This window comes from Fopius arisanus, unplaced genomic scaffold, assembly GCF_000806365.1.
Source record: "Fopius arisanus strain USDA-PBARC FA_bdor unplaced genomic scaffold, ASM80636v1 scaffold00005, whole genome shotgun sequence".
In the NCBI taxonomy this organism is placed as follows: Eukaryota; Metazoa; Arthropoda; class Insecta; order Hymenoptera; family Braconidae; genus Fopius; species Fopius arisanus.
In genome coordinates this window covers 188,865-202,372 of record NW_011887744.1, presented here as the reverse complement: position 1 = coordinate 202,372, position 13,508 = coordinate 188,865, and the positions used below count along the sequence as shown (strand labels likewise).

Sequence of the window (13,508 nt, the reverse complement as noted above, 5' to 3'; positions counted from 1 at the left end):
GGGCGAATGATTTGACATGTATTGATGTTTGATTTTACAGTCGAATATGCACGCGGCATTCCCCTACGACGGAAGTCGTGGAAGCGCTGGAGGTGGTGGAGGTGGTGGTGGCAGGGGTGTGGACTCTTATGGAGCTGTCCGACGTCCCGACGCCCTTTTACCACCACCAGGACTCGATCAGACTGACCTTCTGCACACGAGTCTCGTTGACGACCCCCAGGTGAGCGATGATGTACGTAATCGCAACTTGCATTATTGTTTTTTTTTCTTTTTCATCCAGCAAAACCACCCACGATGACAAAAATTCATGAATTATTTATTCAATATTTATAAAAATGAATGACCATGAGACTCTGTGAATTCATGACTCTTTCACTCAGTTCGGTGAATTTTTTCGCGGAATGTACAAATCTCTTTTTTCCCTTCGAACGTATCGTAATTCATTAATTTTCTCATTATATTTCATCCTCAGTGGAATATTTGGTAATCGATACAATTAATAATATACCACCCGATACCGAGGAAATATGCAATAATATCGAAGTGATGGGTCGTGTCCGTTATGAAGGGAAAATTCAGAATCATCGATAATGTAATATGCGCACCGTTGTTGGTCGATATAACTCTCGGATACAGCTTGAAGAATTTAATTTCGGCAGATACTTGAACGAACCCTTCAGTAATTCCAAAGTATATCCTGGTTTTCTTGTTCACATCCTGGAATGTTCTTTCCTCCCTCAATATTCATTCCCGAGATCAATCAACTTCTCCCAGTCAATCTCAAATTAAAATTACCGATTGGAGATTAATTTTGATTATTGTGTGCTTCATTAGAACTTTATTTTTATTTCCAGAATACAAACGTCGACGATGGGGGCTTCATGAATGACCTTCCACTCCTAAAAAGTGAGTACTCCCTCTCAAAATATTATTAAATTATTTTGAAAAAAAATTCCTTTTACTGCAGTAGCTGCCCCACTTCGATATCCTCAACACAAATTCATTACTATGATTTACAGAACAATTTATCTCCCCATAAATATCACCGGGAATTTCTATGCTCTATTTGCATATTTTATCAATCCCACACTCCTCCATTCACTGAAACACCTCCAGTACACCATAAAAATCCAGCCCAACCAGACTTGACACTTTCTTCTCACAAAAAAAAAATGGCAAAAGTTCAACTACAGATGGAAAAAAATCATTAATTAAATTAAATTGAATGAGTAACGACAAAGTGCACGGCCACCTCGCTACACTTGTTTCCCGCAATTCGAATACATAATTGCCAACTGGTTTTACTGTTGGTACGAACTGATCCAAGTTAAAACGGGGCTAAAAGTCCTTGCGCAACTACCGACTGGCAAATAGTCTGGCAGATATTCAATCACAGCGTATGACATGTATTCCCATATTTTATGGGTAAAATTATTTTTCGAGCTATTTTTCTTCACCTCTCGATTTATGCTCTACCCAGACAATTGCCAGAGACCCACACTCTCATGGAGTAATACGAACAGCATAAACCGGCATTAAATTACATCTAAGGGGTGGCAACACTCAATTTGAAAGGAGGAGAGGGGGGAGAGGGGGCTGGTACCTATCGCAGTACAAATGTTATTACCGCATTGAGGTGCCAGATTACCCGCTTATTAGACCACAACGGTTTTCATATTCACCTTTATCCCATCGTACAGAACAACTCAAAATATTCCATTCCCAATGGTACAATGCTAATTACGCCATTAAGGTTAATGACACATTTACATGATCTTCCATTAGAAGTAAATAAGCTTGTTAATGACACTAGAAATTGATTAAACTCATTTGCATAGATAAATTAATTTTTATCAATGTTTCACCTCAAGTTAATAACTCGCAGTATGATGGAATTATTCAATGATCTTGATTTTAATTAATCGCACTGCGCCATTTTTTGTTGCATGACCGGTGTCAGTTAATCACACGTTTCACAAACATGTAATCAGAATAATTTTCCAGATAGGAAATTAGTTATCGGAGATATTAAAATGTACAATAGAATCGGACAAATAAACAGTAGGTGACACTGGTCTCTCTGGTGTACTGGGCCAACAGTTATACTTATCGCTCTTGGTATAATAGAGTGCCATTGGTACAATGGATGATGGAAGCACTTCAATTCAAATGCTATAGAATTACCAATATTCGGTGCGAGTCTTGCGCGGGGCTCCTAGGTGTGAACACAACACGTACGACAAAAAAATAGTACGTGCCCGCGGGCGTATCCGATTTCTCTATTGTCATTGTAATATTCTTGGCGGGTAGCTAGTTTTTCGGGGTGGTCCTTCACCACAGGGGTATTACATACAGATGGCTGTTTCTTCATGCAGCGAGTACGTCAACGTCGCTTATTATATGCCTCGTTACACACTCTCCCGCCCCTCCATAACTCCATAGTGTACTCTTATAATAATATCCCTTTATATTTACCCGGATCACACATATATATATTTTTTTTTCATTTTTCCCCATATCCGTGGACTTTAAGATGAATCTATTAAGATGGAAAAAGTTCTCTTCGGAGATAATTAATAATTAGAATTATTAATTCTTCATTTTGAAATATTCTTTATAAATTTTCAATGGCCACAATCCTAGATTCCGTTGATATTATGAGAAAACTATTGAACTAACTGAGACCTCACGTAGAGATATACTTGCGATAAAAAGCCAACGCCATTTCAATGATTTATCGAGGCATCGAGTATCGATTAATTAGTATCTAGCATGAGCTGCACCCACGGCACTTTGTCAAAGATCACTCACCTGTCAAGGACATCTCAACAATATTAAATTACACAACTGTATAATCATTCAACAGATGTTCGAGTGATTTTTAGTGTAAAATGTCGGTGGTGTGAGGCTCGAGTGAAAGGGCAGAGAGACGCGTTACACTCGCAGCTTGAGCGAATTCAATGAAATTTTCGTTTGATCGAATGTGAAAAAAAGATATTTCAAAGAAATTCGATTGAATCTGAAAGGGAGAATATATTTCGCGTGTTCTATCGAGCACACGCACAATTTCCTTGGCAATCAACACAGCCGGAAGCCAGGAGCCAATCCTCACCAGTTGACTTATACAACTGCACTCGATTGGTCAGGGACAACCTAGACTGGGGTGTGACTTTTGGTACTTTATCCCCCTTTCAGTTAAAACGCCTCAACGTCAAATATATTACGCCCTGCGGCTGTGCACTCGCACTATTTCATTGGCCCTTGTTAATCTAATTACCTATTCAATTTCCACTGAACAAGAACATTTAAAAATGAAAAATTATTTGCCAATAAAAACTCAAATTGCCATGCATTTGTTAGTAATATCACCAGATTGAATATTAAATTTTCTATCAATCAATTAAATTACGAAATTTCCGAAAATTTCAATAAAACCGGAATATAACGGGAATTCGTCAGAACGTTGTGGGAATTGAAAGGGAAAATATTTCAATGGTGCAAATCGAATAGACTCATTGGATTGCACCTTCTCCTGGATAGATGAAGATGATAACAACAGATATTGGAGTTGTAAACTTGCATCAACTTCGAGGACTCACAGCTCCATCGTGATATCTAGAATTTCGTAATGAGATCAAGTATTATGGCGACAACGTGAGAGGGCTGGTGAGATTGAAATGGAATTTCATCTCTCCTCGAAGACAGATGGCCACGTTGGATAGTGAGGTGGTGTACACGTTTGCTCGGTCATGCAGGACTCCGATGAAAGTTTAACGGGTCATACACACACGGGCCCGTGGGTCTCTTTGGGGCTTCTGGCGTAATTCCACCACCAATGCACGAGAGCAAACGCCTCTCCTTTCGTTGAGGAAAAAAAAAAATCCGCATATATCATTGGGGTCAGCGGACACTCCCACAGCGCGATAAAGAAAACATCCTTTCATAGAGAAAACAAATCACTCGAATTAAGAATATTATTATTCATTCCGTGTCGATACATTGGCGCAACAAATGATTAACAATTCAGCTTTATTTATTGTAAACCAGAATTTTTGCGATGAGCGCTTTCACCGCGGGACTTTTGCATTTTTGATTCGAACGTTGAGAAAAATTATAATGACGCTATGAAAAATGCGATGAATACGGAGTTGGCGCGTTAACTCAATGATTATAAAAGGCGAATGAGTAAGTGGAAAGAGCGGCTCTTCATTCACAAGATTGTGTTTATTTATATATTGCGGGGTGTGTTGTACCGTTTGATGCGCGCGGCACACAACGTGTTTCCGCCAGCGCTTGATGGAATGAAAATTACAGCAATCACTAATAGCTACTGAGCTGCATTGCAGCTTCTACAGCTCCTACAGCTCCTCCCATCTTCTGTACGTCTTCTTACCTCCTTTTAAATGCCCTCCCCCCCTCCCCCCTTCCACCATCTATCTCTTACTCTCCCCTGATTTCGTTAAATGATATCTATTAAGTGAATGAAAATCACCGGAGGCCATATGAATGCCCATCTCCAACCAATTATCTTATACCTGTTCCCTCTTTGACACCTGCTTGCTATTTTCTCGGAAAAAAAAATATATATTAGAGAAATTGAATTCATTAAATTACAGAGAGAAAGTGAAAAAAACAGGAGGATGTATGAATAACGCGTTCCCACTCAAGATCGATTGGCCTGTGATTAATTAATAGAAAAATGGATAAAAAAAAAAATAGAAAGAAAATTGCGCGCGTGCTCGGCCCAGGGGTATCCGCCTCGGGGGGTTGTTACCTATCCCATTCGTATAGTTCACTGTGCCAGGCAAATTGTTGCGAAACCAGTCGTTTATATCATGTGAGCTTTCGGATGTGTTCTCATTCAATCACGAGCCCTCAGTAATCACAAAAAAGATTTATTATTCAGTCGAGAAAAAGTCACTTGATTGTACAAAAAATCAAGACATTTCAGAAAAATCTCGAAGCCATTTGCGATCATGAGCTACGGGGACTGAGGGATTTTTCATGGCAGTGGGAAATACTTTTTGTCAGATTTTTTACCAACCTTTTTTCCACACTTTTTGCCAAATTTTTTGCTTTCGAATTGACGAAATTATTATGCATATCTTTATTTATGGTATTTTGTTGAGTTTGCGGGATTTGGCGGGTAGAAGCTAATAGTATGGACTACCCTCGGGCGGACCTCCAACGAATATATATATATCGTGATGGAGGGAATATGTACAAGGTTTTAAGTCGGTCAAGCTCTCCGTCGTTTCATGATAATGCGTAATAACATGCTTTGACCATAGGCCCGCTCTTTCGATATTAAGCATTCCTTGGCCACTCGACGATGCAATATCGCTTCCCCAAGATTATATTCGTACCAGAAGACAATATTGCTGGTGCACTATTTCTCATAGAATTTTTCACCAAACCCATGTACATGGTGAAAACAAAATCATCCATTCCCCTTGACAATCCAAATAGTTTAATAATTATTTAATCTGATTAATCGACAGATATGAAACAGTCTGACAGGGGTGAGAAGGGAATGCTATCGGGTAATACTCAGCCTCAGGATGTCTTCTGCTCGGTACCAGGAAGATTGTCGTTATTAAGCAGCACCAGCAAGTACAAAGTCACGGTCGCCGAGGTACAGAGACGGCTGTCACCTCCAGAGTGTCTCAATGCTAGCCTACTCGGTGGTGTTTTACGAAGGTAAATATATCAATCACGATATGTATATTAGAATTATCCCATTCAGTCAAAATCCACGTGCTTCCGATCTACATTTCAGTATCCCGAGATTACTAAATTCCAGTTGAGCCCTCAATTTGTCAGTCCGTCAATCAAAAAATGATTTATGCCTAAATATCAATCTCCTCCAACTGAATTTTGTCTCCATCATTCCTGGAATCATAAGAGAATCCAAGATCCTCCATGATATGACATACGCAGGAATCCGCATAATAATCCTGCGACCAATTCATTATAATTAAAATCAAACGACGATGTAACGAATTAGCCTTAAGATTTTATTTAAAAAAAAAAGGGACCGAGGAGTGGGCTTATGATAACGGTATTATCTAACGGTAAATTAATATACCGGGTTTTTGTAACGCCTTGGGTATCCACCCGACGGTGTAAGGCCCAAGGTGCACAGACAGCCCTCTGATTTATAACTTTCCCAGGAGGAAACTCTCTCGCATCGTGTCTTTTATCTCGGATCTCGAGCGTTTGCGCGGCACTCTCTCGTCGGCCCCACAAAACTATCCATTACGCAATCCTTTATCATCACCAGGCATGGATAAATTAGCCACTCACTCGGTACTTGTACTTTATGAATTATTATTATGTTTTTTTTTTCACCTATTCTATTCCACGCCGTATTCTGGTATCAATTGTTTTTCTATCAAACGCGTTTATTCCGATATGCAAATTGAAGTAATTGTAGGCGAATAGCCGCTGGATGCTGCACTCTCTGCGATGAGGGATTTGCCTTGGGCGTAGAAACAGTGCATCTCATAAATTTAACGTGTCTACATGCCGCTCATCGATATAGATCCATTTATTATGCGCACTTATTATGCCTCTCATATTTCGTCCCATATTGCCGACTTCCGCATTCACTCCTATTTTCTCAGCTGCTTTTTTTCGAGGATTAACAAGTGGGTAATTGCTCAGGTATTCTTGGGAAAAGGAGATCCAGATATTTTATTGAAGATAATGCAATCATTCTGTTAATATCCCATGTTAACATAAAATAAATTATTTCGGGATAATTGTTTCTCAGTTATTGGAAAAATTGAGTGAATTAACAAAATTTGATGGGTACACCTTGAAGACATGATGTAAGTCAATTGTTCATTCTATTGAAATTATCTTGTTTTCTAGTTTTTGAAGTAATAGGGATAATGTAAAATGGAGAATTGTTGGGGAAATTGGGGGAATTTCTTTGAACTACTCTCTCTTCATAGTGAGATGTTAACGAGGGAAAACAGTTTAATTGGGCTCGCTAGCATCTCTGAGGAAAGTGCTGTGAACTGATTGATTACATTCAATTCCAGAAGAAGTCGTTGAGGTAATCATGATTAATTAATCGAAGGAATTCAATAATTAATCTTTTAATACTTGGTAGAAAAATCTTATCTAAAAACTATTCAATGGATTAGGCTCCAATTAGGTTTGATAAATAGCAGTCATCAGGATCGAAATTCCAGGCTATTTTATGTATCCGTTTCTAGTGAGTCGACCAAAAATTCATTCTCAGATGAAATTCGACGGTGTAGGGTACTTAATTTAAGAATAAAAAATCAATTACGACATTAAGACAAATTCTACGACATCTTTATCATCAAACAGTTACTTTAAAATACCACGATTAAATTAACTACCGCTCATTACCCCAGCGAAGGTTGGAATTAATCATATTTAATCTCGAATGCGGAGGTGATTAAGAGGATTATTTTGGACCACCAAAAAAGTAATGATAAATTTTTAAACTCAAAGCAATCCCAATCGATTGAATCCCAAGATTGATATTTCTCTTGAGAGTAAAAAATAAAGTGGAAAATTGAGACAAATTCTCCGACATCTTTATCATCAAACACTTGCGTGGTAACGCAACGATTAAAGTCCCCACCACTCATTAGATTGAAGATGCTCGAAGAATATGGCGGTAAACGAGATGATCGTGCCCGTCGTCGACAGACGACTAACAATCCGCAATCGAGGGTCGAGAGGGGGACTGCTGGAGTAATCAGAAGTGAGAAAGACCATGAGATACACCCTTGATACATATATACCTTAGCCTCCGCAACTGGAGATTGAGAAAATGCGCCCGTTTTCAAGACAATCATCGGTAATGACACAAGTACGCTCGTCGTCACGTCTGCATACGTAATAATTCTCTCATCCGTTTGACGAGAAAAATGAAAAGTTATTCTTTTGTCGGAATTTTAATACAAACTATTAGCGCACTCTCAGTGAGAGGATGTGCTTTTGGACCGTTATGACCGAGCAAAAGGAATGATGGATGATTGAATCACCAATGGAAACTCTTCGTGTACTCCGTCGAGACTTGCTCAATCCTCCGATGACACTGCGTATACAAATTATGCTAATTATTATTATTTCTGGAATGCTTTCTTTATTCTCAGCGGGCATTATACCCGAGTGGCTATGGCAACCAGTGATTGATGATGTCTTTCGAAATTTAGGAGGCTGCAATAAAAAGTTATTTCACTTGATTCATTAAATTTCAACAATTAAGTCAAGCAGTGAGATTTTTTTGTGGATTTATCATTACAGGGCGAAATCGAAAAACGGTGGCCGACTGTTGAGGGAAAAGTTGGAGAAGATTGGCTTGAATCTGCCCGCCGGACGGAGGAAGGCAGCCAATGTAACGCTGTTAACATCACTTGTTGAAGGTACGTATCAAAATTGATTATTTCCCATCATAACTCTCAAAATTGTGTTAAATTCAGCGGAAAGTTGATAATAGTGATAAACAATAAATGATAAAAGATCCTTTGCAAAGGCACTGGATGATGCCTCTGGAAGATAATCTAATATTGAACATGACGGAAAGGATCGACTCGTTGTAATACGTCTTATAGGGGCACATGGTAGAAATCGATGATAAAAAAAAAATAATAGATTGAGTCGTCAATGTTTTTTGGCGTGCGAATCAGGAGTAGTGCTCCGTGCCTGTCAATCGCCACGCAACAACGTTTTTAACGACATCATCGAAGTTCGTCAGAGTGTTGGCTGACGCCTGACACGTTGATTATAATTTATGATAGCTGTGCACCGATAAAAAGAAAAAATTCAATGTAGGCTCTTTCTCCTGACAACCAACCAATGACTAGGGAGCAAGTACTTGAATATATCGGTTAAGCTCAATAATTAATTTGCCCTCTTATTGGTTTTTTTGTTGAGAGAGTGATGCAGAGGGATGTCTCGAGTTGTCGGTGATGTGGCAATTTATGGGACACATCATCGATGGCATGTGCCATACGCCCCCGCTATTTTCTTACTATTTCTCGTTGCTCACTTTTAGCGCCCACTCAACAAGATCATTCCGTTTATTCATGTGTACGCTATTTCTGCTGGATAGAGATGAATTTCAAAGAGAATAGCAATGGCAGGACAAGGTCAGTGATGGACAATTAAGCGACATAAAGAAATTTAAATGTTTTCAAATGTAGGCTTTTTATGGAGAACGCTCCGCCCACGCTTTTATCCGCGAAAGTGTGGGAACCACTCGTCTTTACCGTCACCATTCATGACGTACTCATTTCAGCCACTTGGAGTGAATATTAGTGATGTTACTGGGTGTGTGGATGAAGCTATCGGTTAAGTCTCATCCAATGAGGTGTCTTCAATAGCCCACGGAAACGACCAGTCACCATTTTATAGTCTTTCTCAATTACAAGGCATAAATTGTTGGGAATATTAAATGGATTTATTCGGTGGGGGCACTCGTAAAAGTCTTCATAGGTGGATTTTTTTCAACTTTCATTGCAAAAGTTTGAGAATTTCGGTTTGAATCGATAATCATCCTGGGGGATAATGTTGTATTCCAGTGGATGGGGAAGACTCAAGCGCCCTTGGCAGTTTATATACAAGATCGCCGATCACGTTCACAAAGACCGCAAATGACGCGCCATTAATATATATGTATGGATATATGTATACATATATGCTATTCTCGATTCTCCATTCCCCCGAATACTATCCCCTATAATAGTCTCTGGTGACTAATCCCTGTTTACGCGCTGGTACAAGTTTCTCTTTGGAATTTTCCGCAGGTCCTTGGAGTTACAGAATTTTTATTGAAAATTATCGACAATGGGAATAATCAACAATTGCTGGAAATTAATGGAAATTTCAAACAGAAAAAATATCATGGCTCTCGTTTTGCCAATCCACGCCCAGATATTAACAGCTTAAAATGAAAAAAGTCAATTAAGCGAGAGAAATCATGTGATCAACAATGAATTCATGACGAGTGTCACCGACACAAAAATAATAGCTCGTTACAGAATTCATTCGTTATAATAAATCTCAGACTTTCACATTTTGCCTGGGGCCTGAGAGCTTTTGTATTTTACAAACAAAAATTATTGATGATTATAAAAACGGGGAAGAGAATGAACCTAAAGAAAGAACAAATATGAAATTGACGTGAAACTGTATCAACATTTGCGGGGGGATAAATTTATCGAAGGATGCCAGAGTACGACACTCGCCAAGTGGCATCATTATCGTGTCGTGCTCGCGGCAACATGACATGTGTCACTCCACTTTGTACTCTATATGTGGAGCATATATACGTTAGTGGCATTGGAACGCGTAAGAAATCACACGAGATGAGGTTTCGACATTCGTGGGACGATCTAACAATCAAGCATTACCGCAAAAAATAAATAAATAAATAAATAAATAAATAAATAAATGGAAAACATTTTGAAAATTGATAGAAGAGAGTGCGCAAATGTAATATTTTTAAGATCACATTGATGATCTGAAGAGCAAGCGAATCTCCAATGTCGGGCGATAAGGAATCCCGAGAAAAAAATGGGTAAAAAGAGAAATGAATGAACTGGCTGGGGGAAAAAAAGGGAACAATCATGTGTATGAACCAGACTCGAAAGTAGCACACTTTTTATCTTGTATTCTCTTCATTTTATTTTCATGGTTTTTTATTTGTATTTTCAACAGGAGAGGCTATTCACCTTGCCCGAGACTTTGGGTATGTCTGTGAGACCGAGTTCCCGGCGAAACAAGTCGCCGAATATCTGAGTCGACAGCATTGTGAGCCACAGGACTCGTACAGGAGGAAAGAGCTGCTCCATGCCACCAAGTGAGTCTCTTCCGCATTGAGAGCCTGGTGCTTTGAACAACATTCAGGCTAAAAACATACTGACGATACCTTTTTTTTTTTTTTCTTCAACCAGACAAATCACCAAAGAGCTGATGGACCTGTTGAACCAAGACAGATCGCCCCTGTGTAATACTCGACCACCCCACATTCTCGACCCAAGCATACAAAGACATTTGACGAATTTTTCGTTGATATCGCATGGGTTTGGTAGTCCAGCAATCGTTGCTGCCCTCACAGCAATTCAGGTACGAAACTATTTCCTGGAGAATGATAATAATTCCTGTAGGGAAGTGATAAAAGAAAAGTGGTAAAACGAGATGAACTTGCTCAACTGCTCGTGGAGTTTTTGATGAATGTCTCTAGTACTAATGGAGATAGCGGAATTTTCATCGCCAAGTTTTTTAGCGATGGAAAATCTGAGTTATGAAGAGGTACGTTATGAACATTGGCTTATGCTCGTTCATTTATGAGGGGCTCTGGAGAAACAGGTGGCGAAGTAAAAGAAAAAGAAATTCATCTGGTTTTAACATTTGACGTATTAAATAAAGTTCGTGCGATTTGTCTCTGCACAACTGTCCGTCCATAATCAATGTAAATTGACAAGGTCTAATTAAAAAGGGTGATGTAATTGTTGCAGAAGTTCCTAACCGAGTCACTAAATCACATGGAGAAGATGTATCCGGGTAATGGAAGCGGAGTAACAAGCAGTCAGCAGTCGAGCCTAGATGCTAACAAGAACAAGGACAATTCCCTGATGAATGACATGAAAAAGTGACGACCAGAAGACCCGCCTATCTCTAACGTAGTCACGTCAATCAGCGACTCTTGGCCCTACAATACGAATGTGTAGTTATTGCTCAGTATGGACCACAACTGTGTACTTCGATTGGAGATTGGCTGGTCAAATCCAACGAATACTCATTTAACTCAATTGTACATTTTCTCCTCCAACAGCTGTATTCTTTAATTATCGATAATGCAAATTAGTGCAAGTCCACAAAGGCGCAGACAAATTCATATCAGCCTGGACCATATCAATTTTTCTTTACATGTTATACGTAATTATTCATATTTCCCTCTTTCTCTTGTAAATATTCCTTTTTATCATTATTTTAAAATCCTCTCGCGGAGGTGAATTCGCCGCCCCTGGGACTCAACCGCTATTGAATAATTATTATTTATATAGCTCTCGTGATGATAAATATACTCGAATGGCGAATGTTGTTATCCTGTTAACATACTCAACTCAACTCTTCATCCATTCGGATTTATATCTCTACTCATTTTCCATGAATTACTTATCTGGTCATTCTCCTTTGCTCGGTGAATCCCATGAAATAATTGGGTGGCGGGTTATTCTCTCTTTTTTTTTTACTTTTCATCGTTTGTTCCATATCAAATGCAACAGCAAGAGAATGAAAACGTACTAATCGGATCACACTATAAACAACTGTAAACAATAATTGTGCCAATGGAAAATATTTGCCATTAATGATGTGCCAATTTTCGTGCCAATTACAACAAGTCTTAAGGAGTGAGAAGAAGGATCACTCTTTGCGATCGGTATTTGTAAATACGATGATAATGCGATTTTATTGTATAATAAATAAAAACGACAATGTGCATTGGTTTCATTGGAATTTAGCAATCATGAGCGCATTGGAATCGTATCAAGTACAATACTAATCAGGTTCACCTGAAACATATCTAACTTTGTAACTAAACTCTAGATAATTTACGTTAATTAAAATGAGGGTGGAACGCAAACAAAGGAAGGAGATTAAATTTAAGGTGAATGGAAAGAAATTGGTGAAAATTGACGAGAAAAATAGAAAAAAATTAATATGGATTATATAAATAATGGAGAACATCTGATGTTCCGGAGAAAATGAGCATGTACAGAGCATTTGAATCTTTCTTGTGATATAATCGTGCGTTGTCGGATTAAATGAATGCTAAACATTCCATGTTTTTATTAGAAAAATGGTATTAGTGATTTTCAATAAATTGTGAGCAATTGGTTGGGCTCAGATTTGAGTCATATACGACGAAACGACAGTTTCATTTATCGCAATTAGATGGTGTAATTATTATTTTATTACAAACAGGAGAGTACAGAGTGGGTCGATCGCGCTTGAAAGTTTATTATTGATAATTTGATGTTAAAGATTTCATTCCCAACATTTCCGACGTGAAAAACAGAGAGCGGCGTAGTGTGCTATATTATACATACAATATATAAATATATATATATATATAGTTAGGAAACAAACCTGAGCCCTTATTTTGACTCATAAAGTAACTATAGAGAATTTTACTCTCTAGATTATATCAATTAAGAAAAAACAATTATAAATTAATACTTTTATTTATACTGAAATATATCTGGAGCGATGAGTAGAAAATGGTCTTTTCTACTAAAAATTTCTGTGCCAACTGTGAAATAGTGTTGTAGAAATTTTTTTTTTGTTTACCAAGTTGAAGAGCAAAAATATTGAAGGAGAAAATCAGAATTGACGAACCATCATTCTAATCTTGTAAGATACTCAGATCTATCTTTATTGAAATATATTTGAATTCTAGTAGTATATTGTATTCCGAAAAAAATATTAATACGTTTCATTTTTGTATATTGGTG

The 13,508-nt window shown here is 38.2% G+C and overlaps 1 protein-coding gene across 7 annotated transcripts in view; it reads left to right on the top strand.

The window, feature by feature from the left end:
• Window positions 1–13,508, top strand: part of TfAP-2 (transcription factor AP-2) — a 73,687-nt gene extending 60,179 nt beyond the window's left edge. For 5 of the 7 annotated variants that reach the window (XM_011315604.1, XM_011315603.1, XM_011315602.1 and 2 more), the window contains 7 exons: window positions 41–232; window positions 855–906; window positions 5,502–5,700; window positions 8,293–8,411; window positions 10,708–10,849; window positions 10,944–11,115; window positions 11,508–13,508. In XM_011315604.1, the coding sequence (XP_011313906.1) occupies window positions 41–232; window positions 855–906; window positions 5,502–5,700; window positions 8,293–8,411; window positions 10,708–10,849; window positions 10,944–11,115; window positions 11,508–11,645 (1,014 nt within the window). In that variant the 3' untranslated portion in view covers window positions 11,646–13,508. The remainder of the gene's footprint in view (window positions 1–40; window positions 233–854; window positions 907–5,501; window positions 5,701–8,292; window positions 8,412–10,707; window positions 10,850–10,943; window positions 11,116–11,507) is intronic. The other 2 variants (XM_011315605.1, XM_011315600.1) reach the window with 1 other exon arrangement.